Source organism: Anomaloglossus baeobatrachus, chromosome 3, assembly GCF_048569485.1.
Source record: "Anomaloglossus baeobatrachus isolate aAnoBae1 chromosome 3, aAnoBae1.hap1, whole genome shotgun sequence".
Lineage (NCBI taxonomy): Eukaryota > Metazoa > Chordata > Amphibia > Anura > Aromobatidae > Anomaloglossus > Anomaloglossus baeobatrachus.
Window position 1 is genome coordinate 447062408 of NC_134355.1, and position 21453 is coordinate 447083860.

Consider the following 21453-nt stretch of genomic DNA (forward strand, 5'->3'; position numbering starts at 1 on the left):
TGAAAACTCTCATATTGCAGCTGGGAGTGTGCACTTTCAGCCCATATTATATATATAATTGTATTTCTGAACATGTTTTTGTAAACAGCTAAAATAACAAAACTTGTGTCACTGTCCAAATATTTCTGGACCTAACTGTATTTTAGTTAGCATTTGGCATCAGTATTTGTATGGCAAAGCTAAGAGAGTATTCCAGAAAATGGAATAGGTATAAAGCATTCTCATTTTATGCTGATTTTTGGCTTATAAATACTGTTACAGATCACTAAATGATATACACAAGTATGAAAGTGGTGTAGAGGAAGCTTCTTTTCATGTACAAGGAACACTCAGGTAATTCTGCTTAATTATTAATAAATTGTCAAAAAAAAGTGCTCCCCTTGGATATATTTTAGACACCTGAGTGTGAGATACATCTATAAGTATCTGAAAAATGTGTCCAATTCATCATAGACAAAATGTGTTTGTCCATTATATTCTAAAATATGATATTTTATACTGTTTTGTCTGTTACAATTATTATCTATGTGGGTTTCTCATCACTCAATGTGAGACAAATTGTACCATTGACAGCCTAGAGTTTCACGCAGGCCAGAAATCTAAGCTTTTCAACATTAGCCAGCTCGATATTAGCAGGAATGTTTGTGGGTGGAATAGACCTTCAGGGGCACCAGATACACTGTATGGAAAAAGAATGTGAACACATCTCATTATTCGGGAGTTTCAACCACACCCATTGCCAATAAATGCATTAAAGGTAATCTGGAGGATTTTACAGATACTAGGGACATTACTGCATAGTTTCCAATACAATAATAAAAATTATACCTGTTCTGTAGTAATCCGATGTAACATTACTGAGAAATCTAGCAGATTAGCCTGGAAGTAAATCAGGGAGGTGTCGAAGGATTCGAACATTATCAACATGTCTCTAATGCACTTCCAGGCTAATTTATATATGGCCTCAATGTTTGATTTGTCAGTAATGACACATCAGAAATCATTAGTTTCATTAAAGTACATAGAAATGGACATGGCAAAGGGCCCATTTCCACCTCCACAGCAGCTTCTGTGATAGACACCTTATTGGACCACACAGGGCCCATATAGAGTTCTGGCACAGGTCCTCTTCTGTCTGTATCCACCACTGCAGGATCTAATCTCCAAAGAATCATTTATAATTCACAGGATACTAATAATTGTGTCTATGCATTGTGAATTGCTGCAGGCACTACAAGTGTAGAGAATGTTGAAGCACAATCTATAGGCGTTCTCCTGACCAGTGACCCATTTAGATTGATTGCCTGTGGCAATCCTAACTCAATATTCACTATTACAAGGTTTAATTTCCTTGAATATAAAGATAGAGGGTCAATCTCTCCAATGAAAAGTTTCAAGCAGAGCAGTTCTTTTACCAGGGGAGGTGCCTCATGAGTAAATTCGGTGTACTCCTGGTCTGGAGAAATGTTGACGGTCCTTTCAAGATTGTCACTGCAGTGGATAATTCCTTTCTCTGCTCTTCTTTCATGTCTTCCATTTTGCATGTCACATTTCTTTTAATGTGTTGGCTTTGTTTTTCCTCACTAACCCCCGCACTTCTGTGATCACAGTGTGACTCCAAAAATTACAGCTCACCCACAAATAAAGCAGAACCGGCATCGCTCATTGTACCATTAAGGTGTTGATGCTTTGTTCCTTTATCTCGGGATGTGCAGTATGCTGTGTTTTATGTACACCTGCCTTTTACAGAAGGTAGAGAAAGCTTTTCCTTAGCCAAAATACAAGAAATGACTATGATGAAGATGACCTGATAGAAAACGAACCTTATGCAAAGTACTGTGTATTTATACGTGTTAAAGTGAGCGTAATTATGGCAGTACGTTCTTTCCCTTGAGCACTTCATTCTCCCATATTAAAGGTCAGGATGAATCAAGACTCTAGAATGGTAACAGCCAATTTTGGTTCAACAAGATGATGACTAAACCAATTAGAAAACACACATAGACGGTTTATTATTCTTGTGCTATCACAGTGTCCAATTCTCTCACCGTCATAATGGCTGTTTTGTGTAATATTATGCTTGACTTGCTGATAATTTAAACTTAAGGCATTAAGATTGTTTTGTTACTGGAGACATATCAAGACGGAACAGTAGGAGGAAGCATTATGTTTCATTCCACCTAAATCATACTGCTTGTCCTGCACTCATGCTATTGGCTTGAATTTCAGGAAATTACACAGCTGGCACGTGTTGTAATCCCAACATTGTAAGCCTTTGTTTTTAGATCTTTGTGGTACACTTGCTCTCTCACGTCCATTTTCCCAGAAAGGCAATATTGTATGAATATTTGTTCGACGTGTGCCAATTCTAACAGAATAAAGGACAGACTTAGACATTCTTAACACCTGGCCAGTGGGTACACACTGTTAAGAGGAGCATGCTCTACTCTGCTGTCCTTAATTCACTTCTATGAGTTTTTGAAAGTCTCTTACTGTTAGTGTAGGGAATATTTCTTCCTCCCATCCTCTAGTATGTCATACTGTGGTCATAGTGGTGTTGCTGTACTTTCCAGCGCCTCATCATCTTCATCTTTCTTCTTTTTCTTCTCTGGTTTCTTCTTTACAGTCTCCTATCCGCCTGTTTCCGGAATGAACTCATGGAACCTCGAGGAGAACTTCTGAAAGACAAAGATATCTTCCCAAAACACTCAACATTCCCCCACCTTGCAATGTTTCCATAAAACATAGACTATTCATTCTGCCTTGCTGTAGAACAATACTTGTCATGGATTCCACCAGATTCAGACATACATTTTCCTATATATTTCTTTATGTTGACTGCTCTATATAGAGGCCTTAAAGCAGTCTTCAGTTCTTACCTTAATGCACTTAATTTTACGGTAACAGTTTGATCAAAGATTATATAAATCACAACTATGGACAATTTTCTTCAGATTTAGGAATATTATTTCTGCATATATTCACTTTTATCTACTGTGAATGTTAATGAAGAGACTCTCTGACAACTCTGTATGTATGATAATAATGAGTATACTATCTGGTTATAGAGCTTGATATACATTTCATATAACACATATATTCTGGGGACTCTTTACATTAAAGAGAACTTTGCAATTCAGAAATTAATCATTTCTATGAATGTTTTTTCTTATGAACATGCTTTTCCAATCGTCACTAGTAATTTAATAACTGTTACTAATTTCAGTAGTATATGCACAGTATCGGCCCTATGTATACAACTGATAAGAGGCAACCAAGAGGTTTATACATTCTCAGTAAGAAATCTCCACTAAGGTGACATTTCCCTGATAGATTGTCTATAATCATTTGCTTTATATATAAAGCATTAAGACCATATTCCCATGTAGCGCAAAGAATAAAGGGTTTTTTTCTCTCTGCGTTTTTTTGTAAAGAAGGTTTGCTGCATTTAACAGTCCAAGCAAAGTGGATGTGATTTCATGAAAACCCTTGCTTACTTAAAGATGCTGTTGAACGATACGTATTTGGTCTGGTTTTTGTCTTCTATAGGCTTCTTTGGGGAGCATGAAAAACCGCAAGTTGAGTTTTAAGTGCAGAATCAAAGCTTTTCTGTACAAAAAAAAGCATAAAAAAACAATGCTTCAAATAAAAGGGAAAACGCAGCAGAATAAAACATATAAATGAGAGACGATTGGTGTGGACATCTGCAGAAAACCATAGGATGAAAAGCAGCAGTAAAAACACTGCATCTATACTATTGTGAGAGTACCGTCTACCATGTGTATGAAGCCTGTTTATGCCGTTATGATAAATATGAGTTAGCCAGTAAATAAAAAACGTTTTACTGTATCATGTACGTATGATTGATTGATGAAAGTTTTAGGATCTTTTCCCTCAGACTAATTAATTTATAAAACTGCAAAAAACACATGTTTTACTTGCTTTTAGCATTATGCTAAAGCTATGATTTTTTGATGGTCCGTTGGCCGATGACCCAAAAAACAACTGTTATTACTGCAGAAAGCTGTAAACTGGTGCGCACTCTTTACTGCTAGATATATACAGTATGTCCACCAGAGTTAGAGCAGCTCTTCGACCTTAAAAATACTTATGCCACCAAACCCCTTAATCAGGCATGGTTCTGAGTAACAACCTTTTAAGGCTACCTCCCAATAAAAAGGCTCTGCTTTAATTTTACTTGTTTTCTAGTAAAACCTTTAGTATAAAACTAATTTAATTTAAAGCCTATATGTGCATGTACTGCAGAAGTTAAGAGTGATTATCACCTCCATTCAGTGGATAATTTTTGAGCAATTATAGTACTCTGATGCAAAGGGTTCCTGATTGAGGACAAGTAATGTGTCCATAAAAGGACTATCCACTAGTTGGGCAAACTCTTCTCAATCTGTATGTTTCCCTCTTTTAAAATGACATACTCGCCTCTGGTGTCAGCGCCCTTGCAGCGATGTCAGCGCTCGCTCTCCCAGTGATAGCTTCACGCTCTCTGACTTTGGACAAATCACATACATACGGAAGAAGAGCTAGAGCAGCACTGGATACTTCCTCCAGATGTAAATGATTTGTCCAAAGGTGGAGAGAGTGAAGCGGTCGTTGATTGGCCACAGGACACGCGTGACGCAAGACTGTTACACGATCGCCAGTGGAGCGAGTGCCGACAACGCTAGAATGGCACCATAGAAGTATAAGGGTTATTTTAAAAAAGAGGAAAAATGGGGATTAAGAAGGGGCTGTCCAAATAGTGGGCAGCCCCTTTAATAGATGGACAAGTTTACTTAATAAAGAAGCATGTCCCAGGACCTGGGTTAAGCATCTGTAACCGGAGCAGTAGTCATAGCAGATATACTTCATGATTGTGTGCCACCATGGCTAATCCTTTTTGATGACAAGCTGTAGAAGTACTTTTTGATAGTAGATATAGCGGGTGTAAGGCGAGTTGTTTTCACAGCTTTTTTTGTACATTTGATTGTTCTTAAAAGCTATGTAGTTTATCAAGGGACTCAAGTACAGATCTGTCACTTTGACAGATGATGTGCCTTCTAGCCTGTCCTTTTCAATGGCAGATGTGTATGGATTGGTGTTTGTAATACTTGTGTCTATTTGAGCAGGCCTCAAATGTATACATTTATTTTTTTATGACCGTTTACTCATTTTAAAAATATAAAATACTGGAAAAACTTTCTTTTCCAAGTTGCTGATGTTTGTGAATGCTGGGCATGTGAGACTGCACTGCTGGACAGATATTTGAGATATGTGTGTGCATATATATTTCGTATATTTGAGGAATAAACAGTTTGGGCTTAGGCTATATATGACATTTTAGATTTAAGACACGTGTTCAATTGAGATTTTGGGAGGAAAACAGAAAGAAGTTGTATATGTATGACAATATTAATGGTGCTATCTAGAAGGAATGTACGTTGGATTAAATGAACATGTCGCTGGAAGATAAAGTTTATAGATCTGCAAATTGGTATAGTTTATTACACTGTGTATTGTATAAACTATTGGATTCCTAGATCACTTGATCCATCCATCATAACAAAGTTATATAATTATACTTGGAAACAGCAATAGATACAAACCTCCAGTAACATGATGGAACAATATTATGATGACTTTTTTTGGAGATACTAAATGTTACAATGAATCTGTGTGATCATCAGACACAAGTCACTTAGTGGTATTATGTATTACATTGTTTTTCATTTGCATGTTGTCAACTTCATTGGAAAAAATAGTACAGATATGAATGTTACAATGCTGTTTTCCCCGCTACTGCTGTTACCATTGTATTGTTAAAACCAAGGCTAACACTGGATTGTATGCATTGAAGATACTATGCTTTCTTATATTTTGTCATTCACTCTAAAAATAAAAAATAATAAAATGTCATCTTGCTTAAAAACTGGAAAATATTTTTTTTTTGCTGAAATTCCTCTGGGTTTCCCCTTGGCACCCTCTTGATTTGCTAGTTCGAGTGGCTGCATGTTCTAAATTGCCAATAAATATTTATCCTAGTTTATCTTGGGCATCGGATGTCTTTCTTCCATTTCCTGTGCTTTCTTGAACTTATTCCAGGTTTGTCATAAGGTCATTTAGACAAACACATCAGTGTGACCTTTTGTTACATACTCAGCCCCAAAACTAGAGCTATTCAGTTTATGATAATTATAATAAATCAACTATGTTGAAACATTTTACAAAGTGAAAGTCTTTAGTCCGTAGCTTCTTTACCTGACGTTTTTTTTGTTTTAACTTTGTTAACGATCTTAAGTGTTAGTTTTCTTAAAGAAGAAAGTATAATATTGTGCAGTGACATAACTAAATCGCAAAACCAAAGATAAAGGGGTTGTCAACTACTTGGATAACCACTTCTCATTCCCAATATTTGTCCCCATTAAAATAAAAAAAAGCTGATTCCATCCTCCCATTCCGGTATTGTTCTAGCAGTGCTGGCACTTGCTCGCCAGAGGTTCACAAGAGGTTGTGACGTCACGTAAGCTCTTTGCTCAGTCATCACCGGCTGTCCTCTACCCCACCTTTTGTGTTCCACAAATTTTTATTAATTTTAAAGGGGTAGAATAATACAGGAAAGAAAAGGAATTATCAGTTAAAACACATTTTTCCAATATCAAATTCTTGAGGGGAAGTGGGTGGGAATGGAAGGAGGGAAGGGAAATGGGAAGAACTTTAATAGGGAGGAGAGGAGGGGGAAGGGAATGGAGGATCAAGCTACGTAAAACATTCTTAATCATAACTGTAAAAGCCCAAAATGTTGATAAATAGCAATGTATTAAAATACAACTTGTAAAAAAAAAAAAACAGAAGAGAGGAGAAATAGAGAAGTAAGACTATCTGCCTCACCTTTTGGACCTACGAGAACTCAGCAGGAAGTGAGTACTGTGGCTGCTGTTCACTTCCTGTTGATTACTCATATGTCCTAAAGTGAGGAGACAGAAGTCGGTGGTGATTGGGTGCGGGGGTCTCGTGACTTCACAACCTGACATGAGCAACGGCAATGTGAGAGCCAGCACGGGAGAGGAGTATAACATTTTTTATTTTAATGGTGCCAAACGGAATGAAAAGGAGTTGTCTTAGTGGACAACCCCTTCAATCATATATTTCCTATTGATTTGCTATTTATATGTAATACTGCAATTGTGCACTTCAAAGTTAGTTTTCAGACAAAATCACAAATTAACATGGTCATTCACATTAAGTAAATGTTGGCCAAACCTGATCATTTGTGTGTAATGGCCAACTATTGAATGTGGATAGTCGTGTTCGTATACCCCCCCTTTGATGATAGATGTTAGCGAAAAGTTGAGGCTTTTATATAGAATTATTTAAAAGGAAAAAAGCTGCCACTAGAACTGTCTGGCAGCAGTTTACACCCCTCTACCCATTAAGAACATAAGCAGTTGAAGTGATAAAGAGTTTGACAAAGGCTGCTTTCACACTGTGTTCCTCTCCTGTTCAGTGGTCCCGTCGGGTGTTCTGTCCGAACCCCCCCAGGAAACAGGATTCGGATGTATGCATCGACGGGGCCATTGACTATCATGGTGCAGGTGGAGTCACCATGTGCTCGGTCGTGCAACATTTATGGGGGTATACGTTTACCGGAGGCGGACACCCAGACGCACTGTGTCTCCAGTAAGTGTATACCCCCAAAAATCGTGCACGACAGAGCACACTGTGACTCTATCTGCACCATTACAGTTGGCGCATACGCCCGAATCCTGTTTTGTGGTGGGTTCTGACGGAAGCCCGCCTGGACCACTGAATGGGGAAGAGGAGCACAGTGTGAAAGTACCATAACTTTAGCAGTATATGACCAACATTATACTCTTAACTACAAAAAGTGAAAGTCCAAGGGAGGTTCTTATAAACAACTTTAGAAGGAAGAAAATTAATTACGTAAGATCATTAGACATGTTGACTTATCCTAGAACATCTTCAGGTACAGTATGTATGTGCTCCCGCCATTGAAACAGCATTTCCAGTCATCATGTTCAGTAATAAAAGCTGAATCATGCATTTTATCATAAAATCATAAGTTTAAATACTCCATTCTGTAATCAGTCTTTTCATCATTGTCAGCAATAGCCTGCAATGCACTATATATCTTTCCTCATTATCAAAACACCAATGAACTAAGTCTGGAATCTGAGTTGTGTAATTGAATCTTTAGGTCCTGCAGCCAGTGCCTCAGGGTGTGTGCTCACCACCTCCTCCACTTGGCTTGATGCCGTATAGCCGGAGGGTGAGAGTGATCCTATCTCTTCACATACCTGCCCGGAAGATGTGTTCACTGATATTGAAATGATGGAGTCAGGGGAAAAAAATCACTTCTTCCTCTTAGGAAATTAAAAATAGAAATTCTAGACTTTTCCAGGCATTTATGTAAATCAGTCAGTATATATGTGTATGTGTGTGTGTGTACATGTATGTATGTATGTATGTGTGTGTATATATAACGTATATATTAATTACAGGCATGGCTGAAAGTGTTGGCACCATTGAAATTGTTCCAAGAAAGGAAGTGTTTGTCCCAGAAACTTATTGCAATTAAACATGTTTTATTACTCGCATGTTTAATTCCTTTGTGTATTGGAAGAACACAAAAAAAACAGAGAAAAAAAGGCAAATTGGACATAATTTCACATAGATTCCCAAAAATGGGCCAGACACAGTTGTTGGCACCCTCATCTTAATATTTGGTTGCACACCCTTTGGAGTAAATAACTGCAATCATTCACTTCCTATAATCATCAACAAGCTACTTACACCTCTCAACTGGAATTTTGGATTACTCTTCTTGTACAAACTGCTCCAGGTTTTTCATATTTGAAGGGTGCCTACTCCAAACAGCAATTTTAAGATCTCACCACACGTGTTCAATGGGATTTAGATCTGGACCCATTGCTGGCTGCTTCAGAACTCTCCAGCACTTTGTTTCCATCCATTTCTGGGTGCTTCTTGATGTAGGTTTGGGGTCTTTGTCCTGTGAGAAGACCCATGACCTAGGATCCAAACCCAGCTTTCTGACACTGGTCACTAAATTGCAACCCAAAATCCTTTTGGTATTCTTCAGATTTAATGATGCCTTAAGGCCCCTTTACACACTGAAACTTTCTAGCGATCCCACCAGCGATCCCAACCTGGCCGGGATCGCTACAAAGTCTCTGGTGAGCTGTCAAACAGGCAAACCTGGCTAACGACGCAACAGCGATCCGGACCTGCAGAACGACCTAGCTAGTCATTGGGGACGTTGTAAAGCAGCTTTTTGAAAGGGAAGTCGCTAACGAAGTCGCTGTAAAGTCCCCTTTACACACTAAAACTTTGCTGCACAGCGGGAAACAAAGGACCAAAGAATGGTCCTGAACGATTTGTAACGATCACAACTTCACAGCAGGGGCCAGGTCTCTGATGTGTTTCACACACTGCAATGTCGCTGGGGAGGTCGCTATAGCGTCACAAAACCGGTGACGTTACAGCGATGTCGTTTGCGATGTTGCAGTGTGTAAAGCCACCTTTACACACAGTCAAGGCACGCAGTGCCAGAGGCAGCAAATCAACCTCAAGACGTCTTTGAACCTCCACCATATTTGACTATAGGTACTGTTTTCTTATCTTTATAGGCCTCATTCCTTTTTTGGTAAACAATAGAATGATGTGCTTTACCAAAAAGCTCTATCTTGGTCTTGTTCACAACACTCTTTTCCAAAAGGATTTTGGCTTACTCACGTACCTTTTAGCAAACTGCAGTCTAGCTATTTTACATTTCTGTGTCAGCAGTGGAGTCCTCTTGTGTCTCCTGCCAAAGTGTTTCATTTCATTCAAATGACGATGGATAGTTTGTATTAAAACTGATGTACACGGAGCCTGCAGGACAGTTTGAATTCCTTTGGAACTTGATTGGGGCTGCTTATCCACCATCCAGACTATCCTACATTGCAACCTTTCATCAACTTTTCTCTGATGTCAGATTAGCTACAGTGCCATAGGTTGTAGACGTCTTGATTGGTTGCTCACTGTGGACAAAGGAACCTCAAAATCTCTAGAGGTGGACTTGTAACCTTGAGATTGTAGATATTTTTCAACAGTTTTGGTTCTAAAGTCCTCAGCCAGTTCTCTTCTCCTTTTTCTGTTCTCCATGTTTAGTGTGGCACACACAGACACACAATACAAAATTGAGTCATGTCTCCCTTTTCATCTGGTTTCAGGGGTCATTTTCATATTGCATCACATCCTTGAAACAAAATTGTTTACACACAATTTTTGAAGGGTGCCAACAATTTTGTCCAGCCCATTTTGAGGGTTTTGTGTGAAATTATGTCCGATGTGCCCTTTTTTCTGTTTTTTTTTGGGGGGGTTTGTGTTTGTTCTAGTACGCACAAAGGAAAATAAACTTGTCTATGACAAAAAGTGTAATTGCAATAATTTTCTGGGCCAAAAGATACAAATTGTCATTTGCCTATATATAAAATGTCTGGTAATTAAGCACCATGGTATGAGGAGTTGATGAATTATTAGAACATTGAAGTGAAAAGTCAAAGAAATGATTGCACCCTCTTTTCTATCAGTGGTCAGTTATTCGATCTGTGAACATGTAATGTACTGTACATTATAAGGTTTTTGTGTGGGTTATTTTTTGTTTAATAATCTGAGTTATCTCTTCTGTAAAACTGAGGTTTTAGGATGAACTGAATATTGATATTTGAGTAATTTCACTCTATATTTGTTGTGAACCATTGTCTAACCATGGGTTTTTCCACCTCTGCAGATCATCATTACAAGGACAGCCTTCTTTTGGATCTGCGTCTCCTCCCCTAAGCAAGATGAACAGTATGAATAAGCTTCCATCAGTTAGCCAGCTGATGAATCCACAGCAGAGAAATTCCCTTACTCCAAATGCCATGTCAGATGCCATGGGATCTAACAGTAAGTATTTACTCTTTGCTAGTCTCTGTTTAGTTATTTTCTCCTTAGCTATTTTAAACTAATTCTTATTTGTCAGTCTATAAAAACATTACTTATAGGAAACTGTAGACAAATTGAAATTCTACTTATGGGTCAGATATACTATACGCGCACCATCTCAGATATTGAGAATATCATTTCAATTCTCCTGGTTCAGAAATGGGCTATTTTTTTATTCTGTTCATCAGCACCATTTTCATATATTGCTTTATATACAGACAAGATGCTTATAAAGTATTATTAGTATTAAAATCATACCATTCTCCAATAAAAGATTGTATAAACCCATAAAAATGAATTTTTCAGGTCTCTAAGTTACATTATAAACTGTCTCTTCTTATCAGTTCCTATGATGAGTGCACATTTGCCAATGGCCGGGGATCTTAATGGACTAAGCCCACCACAAACACTGCCTCCTTCCCTATCCATGACGAGCACATCACACTGTACACCGCCTCCTCCATATCCAACAGACTGTAGCATCTCCAGGTAAGTAGAGCAACAGAAAGTTATATATCACCTTCACCTTTAAATAATGATCTTTTTAGAGATCTCAAATTACTGGTTCTACAGGTCCAATGCCTCCACCACTCACTATGCCAAATGCCCAACCCTCTAGAGAAAGCCATGAGATGTATGTTCGATTTACTAGTCTACTGGGCATTAGTACATTGCTTAAGCCTAAATTGCCGTACTGGATCGAACATGCACAACGTTTGGCAGTATTTCTAAATCAGTCTTGTCTTGTGCTTTATAAGGAAAGTGTCAAGCTTTTTATGTTATATCCTGATGGAATCTCCAATTACTTCCATGCATCATGCTAAACTATAAATTATGGCTGGTTCTCTGTTGTGTTAGACTAGTTTACATGTTGTTATTAATGTAAACATAATGACTTGCTGTATGACTCGTAAGTGCCTTCTGCATCTTTTATTTATCATCATCTAAATCATATTAAATATATGGAAAGTAAGGGGTTGTATTTTGCACCCCCTTACAGTCACCTGGGCTTGGATTCATCCCCCGCCCCTAATCAATTTGTGCATGCGTATGGACAAGTAAAAGAAAGACGTGAGGTGAGATCACACCAGTTTTACCTCTACAACCCAGTCCTTTACTCGTTTTTGTATCAAGGAATACTTCTGGCTAACATGGCTAAGTTTTGGGCACTTCATAACAAATTAGCGAAATTGTGCAATTTTCTTTTCAACTTTGAAATATTGAGGTTCACCCAGAAGTACCCGACAACTCTGCCACTTTCAGCTACGCTACTTGCTTGGTCAGGTGCTTTATTCTTTGCCCTTATACTCCTGAGTTGACTCTTTTGGCTATCATTGGGTCCCTCTAGGTCTTGATGCTTTTTCTACTTTCAGAGCATTTCCGAACACTTCAGCAGAAACCTTCATATTTCATTTAGTGGAGACTGCTCTTATAAGAAAATTCTGTGCAGATTGGTTCTACACTTTTAGTAATCACATTTCAGAGCTTTGACGTCAGTGCTCTTAAATGGGATGTTTTTGAAAAGCTTCCAAATGCTAAAAGATTCAGAAAGCACATAACAGATGTTATGTTGCCTAATATCTCATGTAGTGTGCTGAAAATAAATGCTTCTTCTTCTAACTCAGGACCTTCTTTTTATACAAAGTACATTTTTCTTGTCTTGTAGTTTTTTAGCGAGATTGGGATGTTCATCCTGTCTGGACTATTTCACTACCCAGGGCCTGAGCAGCATCTATCAGATTGAGCACTACTCCATGGAGGTGAGTTTCTAACCATTTCCATCTTAATAAATCTTCAAAATTGACTTGGGGACCAATAATATTTGTGCTAAGTTATAACTTCCATCTGCATCTCCTCAAGTAGCAAAGAGTAAATTTGGGAAAATCTAAAACTTGGAATGGACAAGTTTTTCCTATCATCTAGTAAGGGAACCTTTTTTGACGTTTTACCTTTTCTTTTACTTGGAAAGTTAAATCCCTGGACTCTGCTTTTGTTTTTAGGTAGCAGTAGCATTCAGATCTAACAGTGATCTTTAAAAAAAAATGTTCCTATGTCTAAAGATGCTGTTAGAGCAAGAAGTGTTAACTGAGCGTAAATACAGGGTAAACGCTACATATTCAAGGCTTCTTAGTTTTGTTCTTGTAGATGGTGACTGTTTTGACCATTAACCAGTTGTGGATGGGCCATTTTTTTTAGTGTTCATGACCAAGCACATTATATGTTGTTTGTTTTTGGGTTTTTTTGTTTTGTTTTTTTTTTTGCAGTTTTAAAACCTCTAAACTTTTTTTTTCTTTTATCATTTATATAGTCACATAATTTTTGCCTCTTTTTTTCTGATACATGGGCCTTAATTTTTATATTTTGCCTTTTTGCTGATATTGGCTAATGAAATGAAAATGGGGACATTCCTGTCTGTTTTTAATGTCTTTTATACTTTACAGCCACAAAGAACTACTTTTAAATATGTTTTAAATTGTATTCCCTTTTCACAGCATATATGATGTATCAGTTTTTGGGCTGTTTATGGGGGAGGTGCTAGAAACAGAGATTGCAGTGGCTTTTTTTCCTCTACTTTTTATTTGTTTCATACATTTTGGTCCCATAACATCATATGAGTTGTTTAGGGAGCATAACATTTAAATACATGTTTTTATTATATTTTATTTCTCCTATAATGGGGGCTTGCATATTAACCACAGTTGCAGGGCAAATTCAGCCTTCTGCTTGAGCTGCTGATCTGATCTGGGTGTGCTAAGGTTCACCAGCTCCGACCTCTTCCTGGTGTCCAATAATTGTCGGCACCAGAAGAGCTGCAAGTGCTTCCTATATTGTATGCACAATGCTGGATCAGGGCTATTGATTACCATCTCTGCATTCCTGATTGTTTTTTAAATAGAAATGGGACAATTGATTCGCAAGAGATTCTGGTCTATTGGCCAGGTCAATAATCTGTGACCGCTAGATGGGATACCGGTATTCCTGGCTCTTTTGGTTAGCCAAGCTGATGTGGTGTCATGTGCATATCACACCGCAATAATGATGTTGCACCAGCTCAGCTAATCTAAAGAACATTCTGGTATGCTGGGAGGTAAGGTGATTTGCAGGCTTCCCATCCAGCAGTCACTAGTTACTGACCTGCCGATGGACCGGAGCCCAGCTAATCAATTCTCCCAGCTTTAGTAATAAACCATCTCTGACCTCTCTTTGAGGAGTCTGGCCATATCTGATAGCTGACTCCTCACTCCCGCAGCTGCATGATCTCTGCAGCTTTTGACTGTATAATGTATTTCTACAACATCATTGCAGATTTATATGCAGACCAGCCTGAATTTCTACAGTGTTTGTCAGTCCGCAAGCAGTTTAGTAAAGAAACTAAAATGCACTATAACCAAATACACATTTTGTAGCTATAACTACAGGGCAGGTGTAAGTAATTGTTGTGAACTGTTATGTAAAACTTAAAGTTAAATTTACAAATAAAAAGTAATAAAAATCAAAGTAAAAAAAAAATCTCTGGTTCAGTAACATAATTGAGTATTTTGCTAATTTTAAGGATAAATTGAGTTCAAGACAAATGAAAGATAGAAAAAAAATTCCATACTATGGTTCCTACTGGTGAAACCCCAGTGGGAAAGCATTCATAAGTCGTGACAAATTAGTCCAAATTGGGTCCAGCTAGATTAATTCTTTATAGAAAGAATGGAGTCTCTATATTACTTTCTACATTTGACCACTATCTTACCTTCATATATTTATATTTTAGGACTTAATAAGTCTCAAGATACCAGAGCAGTTTCGCCATGCAATCTGGAAAGGTCTAGTGGAACACCGGCAAATCCATGAGTTCTCATCACCTCCACATCTGTTGCGGACAACAAGCAGTGCTTCTACCGTCAGCGTGGGATCCAACGAATCTCGTGGTGAAAGAGTCATTGATGCCGTGCGGTTCACATTGCGCCAAACCATCTCCTTCCCTCCACGTGATGATTGGAATGATTTCAATTTCGATATGGATGCTCGTAGAAACAAGCAGCAGCGCATAAAGGAAGAAGGAGAATGACTATCTTCTTGCTTTCCCTGTTAATGTTGCCTTGCAGGGCCAATATTATATTTTCGTCTTCTCTGTTTCCATCACTCGTCATTGTATTTATGTGTAAATATATGTATAGGGACGAAGCTGGGGAGCAGACATTGGTTAGAGATGAATGCTAAATCTAAGTCACAAAGTTAATGTTCCATAACTATAAAGCCCTGTGTAGAAATGAAGCACCCACTAACTGTGTGGTTACTTAGTAAATACCAGCATGAATAATTAATCTTAGCGAAGGATGACAACAGAAATTGTTGTCTAGAAGGATATGATCACTTGCAATATATATAACACAGCAACTGCCATAAGGTCACATTAAATAACAAGGAATTTGCTATTTATCCCTAAGACTACATTTCATTTAACTATAAAAATGGTGGCCATATTTTTTTTTTGTATGGTATTGGAAGAAAGTATCTTTTCACCCTGTCTACACTGTTACATCTCGTAGCATACTCTGTGTAGATGAAAGCAAAGAATCTGTACCAGCTAGTGCCAGTTTTTGTAGGCCATACAAATATATAATTTTCTGTTTCGAAACATGGAATTTTTTAGATACCTGTCCTAGTTTATGAATATGATCGAGAATATTGTTCGTGAGCATTAATCTTGTTGCACTTATTAAAACATTGCTGTCCCTTTTGAATAGGAAAGAAATGAACAAGATACAATTCATAGTGTCAGGTCCTGGTCTCGATTCCGCAGCACGGATACCTTGGGAAGGCAAACAATTTCCAGCTCTGGAAAGACCGGACCAAATAGATGTATTTTATAAAACCTATCATTTATTCCTTTATTAAAATCACCAGATGGTTGAACATATATTCATCAGATCATGAGGAAAGGACAAAAACCTATATGTTTCAGCTTTGTCCATAACCATGCTTAAAGCCTAAGCTGAAGGTTTTTGTCCTTTCCTCTTGATCTGATGTCTATTTGTCCAACCATCTGGTGATTTTAATGAAAGACTAAATATGAAGTTTTATGAAATGCGTGAGTGGTCCGGTCCTTCATGCAATGGAAAAATGAACAAGGTTACAGGAACGGGAGTAATTGTCTATAGATTCAAGTAGAATCTTACATTTTGCCCCATTAATTAGCTGAATTAAAGGAAGTTTTGCATTTGTTAGTGGATTATATTAGCCAATCATGATTTGGCTTTTGTGCAAAGGATTTATTATAAAAAAGTGTTTACATTTCATTATACTATGATATATTTCATAGCCCCATGAATCTAGACTCTAGACTATATAAGCACTTGGTTTTATCTTCAAACACCACTTTTCTTGTTGACTATTACTGCCAATATTCACGTTTTTCTTTCGAGGCATATTTAATACATGAAGATAGTTGTTAACTGTTTCGCGTTTTCTTTCACCAACTCATGTGGTGATAGTTTATTTTTTTCTTATGTATATTTTTTTTTATTAAGAATTCACATTTTTAGCATCTATTAGTTGGTGGTTGGGGAGTTGTTCACTCTTGGTCCCTGCTTCTAAATTAGGTTGGGCAGGCACTGGGCTGTACAGTTGCCATTTATATCATAATGTCAAGATCTAACCGGCTAGGTCACTCCAGCCTACATTGTATCATGGTACTGATATATGGTTACTTGTGATACAAATAGTACCATTCCTTCCATTATGAGCGTAAACTATGGAGTTTAAAGGAATTCTCTCCTAGATTGTCTTATAAAGACAATCACAGTCTATATGCCCTATGAGGGCATGTGTACATTATAGAGGGTGGTCCGCTACTCAGAACACTCCACTATCAGGCAGATCTGAAGCAGCTGCCCTTCTTGATGGGTTGAGTCGTCCTTCTACTACAAATATGGATATATACAGATGAAGCAAGAGCCATTCTCATGCCGGCGCTACACTGTTAACCTAACTTACCATACGGCTGTACCCTTTTACAATGCTTGGCCATTGTAATAGAAGGTGAATAACTGGCCTCACCACGTGGAGTAGCACTAAGGATAGGATGGTTCGTGTTACATGTGTGTCTAAATGGCCGCCATGTGGCTTTTTTTATGGCAAAATATGCTGCTTGCTTGGCGGGGGACCTGAGGCAATCAGCGGAATTCATAAGATTTTGTATATCCAACTAATGACTATAACTGGTCAGGCACTTAGTTTTTTCATTCAGTCATTTACATGGGACTTATACTATGTAAAAATATCACAGACCTATTCATAGACTACATAAAGTGAGGCCGCAAGTATGGCAGCTTTACTGTAAGTTGGCAGATATCATTGTGCTACCGCTTATTATAGCATTGATTATTATAAGCATTTTGTATATTTGTTTTCATAGCTTATTTTCATTTTTGTATTTTTGGGATAACAGGACTTCCAAATAAGATTTATTTTATTAATATAAGGGCTTTTAGTCTTAAACTGTCATTTGCATTTTTTCTCCCCTAAACATTTGTACATATTCACCTTTAGAGTCCTATTATTTCAACTATATTGAAACTTATGCCACAAAATAAGCTGTTCACAATTCAAAGGGGAAGTCTTGCTTTTTCTCATTATAATTTTCTCCATCTGGTTCCTCAATGTCAGCTACTGTGTGAAGTAACGGGTGAATACTGATATTTCATTCATGTTCAATGTTTATAGCACTGGATTTTGTTGTCATTTACTACGAAAACATAAAATGGAAAAAAAGTCTTATTGTTTCCAAGCATTAAAACTGATATTTTGTATGTAAATATTTTGTATAATTGAAAGTTTGGCTATCTAAATTGGTTTGATTTATTTCTAAATAAAACAAAAAGAAAGGTTTTCTTGTGCTATGATTGTCTTAATTCACAGACTACTACTAAAATAGTTAGATTAATACTCATGTATCAAAGCATACCGGTTATTTTAGAATAAGCTATTGTGTCTATATGGGGTAAAACACAATTTCTGCCATTAACCCCTTCACGACACTTTCTGTAAATCTAAAGCGCTGCGGGAAGTCATCCAGGCTTGGGGGTCACCCAGCTCTTGAGCAAGACCTGGTGCCTCCTGCCTGTGTGCTACTAATACTATATTTTTGCATTGTGCTATCTGGGTCTGCATTGTGCTACATGTGGGCTGTATACTACATGAGGATGCCTAATGCTATCTGGGTCTGCATTGTGCTATATGCGGGCTGTATACTACATGAAGGTGCCTAATTCTATCTGGGTCTGCATTGTGCTCTATGCGGGCTGTATACTACATGTAGGTGCCTAATGCTATTTGGGTTTGCACTGTGCTATATGGGGGCTGTTTACTACATGAGGATGCCTAATGCTATCTGGGTCTGCATTGTGCTATATGCGGGCTGTATACTACATGAAGGTGCCTAATGCTATCTGGGGCTGCTTAATGTTATATGGGGGTTGCATAGTGCTATATGGGTGCTGCATAGTGCCATATGGGGCCTGCATAGTGCCATATGGGGGCTGCATTATAATACATGGGGCTACATAATACTATATAGAGGGCTATGGGGGCTTCATAATACTACATGGAGGAATATGGGGGCTGCATACTACTATACCCCCAGAGTTGTATGTCCCCTCCACCCCAGTGCTGTGTATCCCCTAAGAGCTGTATGTCTCCCCCCACCCCAGTGCCGTATACCCTCCCAGAGTTGTATGTCACCCCCACCCCAGAGCTGTATACCCCCAGAGCTGCATGTAACCCCCCCAACTCCGAGCTGTTTGCCCCCCCCGCCCCAGAGCCACAGCCCCCTCTAGATCTGTATGCCCCACTCTGGAGCTGTATGCCCCCCTTTGCTGTATACCCCTTTCCTCAGTAATATGTATGCCTCCCAGTAATGTGTATGTCCCCAGCCTCTCTTATGATGTATATACAGTAGTGTTGGTGTGCTCTATGTGCGGCCATGTCTGTTAGTGACGGCCACTAATCAGCGCGGCACAGACACATGCCCAGGAGGAGCTAGATGGAGACAAGCGGGGGAGGTGCATGAGGCTGTTGCCGCCTTCCCAATATTAGAAATATCTCTGTGTCTGTGTGCATGTATGATGTGTATCTATGTATGTCAGTGTATATGACGGTGTCTAGATTTATGTCCTATTTATGTGTTTTTGTGAATTTCTCTTTAAATATGTATGTGTACGTATGCCTGTATGTGTATGTATCTGTGCAGGTCTATGTGTGGATGTGGCCCACTGAGACTCTTTCGCCCAGGACCCACAAAAACCTGGAGCCGACCCTCCTTGGCACCCACCAATCCCAAAAATCAGGACTCTAAAGAGCCCTACCTGAATGGAGGAGAGGTTGATCATGTGTACCACCAATCCATTCATTCTTAACCCCTTCACCCCCGGGCTGATTATTCGTTTTTGCTCCCTGTCTTCCGAGAGCCGTAACTTTTTTATTTTTCCATGAATCTTGCCATATGAGGGCTTCTTTGTATAAGTTGTACTTTTAAATGAAACCATAAGTTTTACCATATAGTGTACTGGAAAATGGCAAAAAAAATTCCAAGTGCGGAAAAATTGCCAAAAAAAGTACGATTGCATGTTTGTTTTTGGGATATTTTATTCACAATGTTCACTATATAGTAAAACTGATATGTTGGTGGGATGCCTCAGGTCGGTATGCGTTCGTAGACACCAAACACGTATAGGTTATATTTTTATCTAACAGCTCAAAAAAATCAAGTTTGTCCAAAAAAAAAGGTGCACTTTTTACACCATTTTCCACAACCCGTAACGTTTTGATTTTTTGGGATTTGAGGCTGAGTGGTGGCCTATTTTTTGCATCTCAAGCTGACGTTTTTAATGGTACTTCTTTTGTGCAGATGCTACATTTTGATTGCCTGTTATTTCATTTTGCGCAAAATTTGCGGCAACCAAAAACCGTAATTTTGGCCTTTGGAATTTCTTTGCCGCCACACTGTTTACCAATCAGATTAATTGATTTCATATTTTGATCGGGCATTTCTAAAAGCGGCAGTACCAAGTGTGTATATTTTTTATTTTTTATTTGATCCAGGAATTGGTCCGTTGGGATGTCCAGAACGTTGTGGAGAGCAACGAAAACCCTGATGAGAGTGACACAGGAATGAAACTGTGCCAGATCAAAGATCCCATGGCAGTCTGCAAGCAACAATTCAGTCCCAAGCAGCCCGAATCCAGAAGTTGTTGGCCGCAATTGGCCCTAAAGCCTCAAGCGAGGAGAGTGCTTGTGTACGGGAATCAGTTTTGGGAGTTCCAATTTGCCTATTACCAGGTACTTGAGCAGAATTGTCCCACTACCCTGCAAAACCCCCAACAGGACAAAGGTTTACAAACAGAGCCTGTGACTTGCCCAATCCACGGTGGTGTTATACGTGCGTGTGCCTTGGACATATGGACAAAGATTGACTCCAAATTCAGGGTTCCATGCCCGAAGCTCGTCTTCCGGCCAATGTTTGCCAAAACAAGCCATCAAGATCTAAGAGATGCTACCTTCGGAATACACCAACAGTGGAGGAAGTGATCTAACTGATCGGACAACCTAACCCAGCCAACCTACATTGCCACATTCAGCACATCAAAGCCAGTGACATACAGGCTCAGGGACTTTGAGACACTGAGTCTTCCATCACTCTGGACATCACAGATATTGTTTCCCAAAAACATCCTTTACCAGGTTGCCAAGTGACCACCTTCCTGGCTGGCAGCCAGTGCTCGGACATCCCTCTGGCACATGTGCAGTTGGACTTGGGAACCGACCAGGGAGAGGTTAAAGTGGAGCTCATGAGCGATCTCCCCACACCTGATATTTTGGGGAAAGACCTAAGACAAGGACTATCCAGCCAGTTTTACACAGTGATCCCCCTCAACCAAGCCGAGTAGAACCTTGATACTGATCCTTCTTCCACCATTTCCGAGAATAACCCACATCCCCAACCTCCATCATCCACCTCTAATCCAATGATGGTGAGTACACCTGACCAGTCTGTGGCCATTGACATGAGGGGAGATAGGCTTCCCCAAACTCCTAACAATCTAACTCACTGACCCCACTTTAGAGCTTGTCGACCTGGAGGAGGAAGTCAGTGGGAGGTAAATAGATGAGAGCCTCTGCGGCTGAAATCACCACCAAAAGGGGAAATATTAGGAAAATGCCATCCAAATATCCTGAAAAGAGAACTGTGATGATCGATCATATCTGGAAGCCCTGTCTACACTGACCTTTCCCAGGATCCAGTGGTTTTCCAGGGCTAATTAAGAAGGGGAGGAATCTAATGACATTGCGTTTGACCACTGGTGTGGGGGGTGAACTGTTCTTAATTAGGCCAGGTGTATGGTTCCTTTGTTTATGAAATCAAGAAGAAGAGACAAGAGACGTTAGCCATGGTCTCAT

At 38.9% G+C, this 21453-nt stretch overlaps 1 protein-coding gene across 12 annotated transcripts in view; it reads left to right on the forward strand.

The window, feature by feature from the left end:
* Positions 1-17886, forward strand: part of TP63 (tumor protein p63) — a 314554-nt gene extending 296668 nt beyond the window's left edge. For 4 of the 12 annotated variants that reach the window (XM_075340463.1, XM_075340467.1, XM_075340464.1 and 1 more), the window contains 5 exons: positions 262-333; positions 10808-10965; positions 11349-11493; positions 12671-12764; positions 14768-17886. In XM_075340463.1, the coding sequence (XP_075196578.1) occupies positions 262-333; positions 10808-10965; positions 11349-11493; positions 12671-12764; positions 14768-15064 (766 nt within the window). In that variant the 3' untranslated portion in view covers positions 15065-17886. Of the gene's footprint in view, positions 1-261; positions 334-2626; positions 5948-10807; positions 10966-11348; positions 11494-12004; positions 12081-12670; positions 12765-14767 lie in introns of those variants that run through there. The other 8 variants (XM_075340465.1, XM_075340469.1, XM_075340466.1 and 5 more) reach the window with 4 other exon arrangements.
* Positions 17887-21453: the final 3567 nt, after the last annotated feature.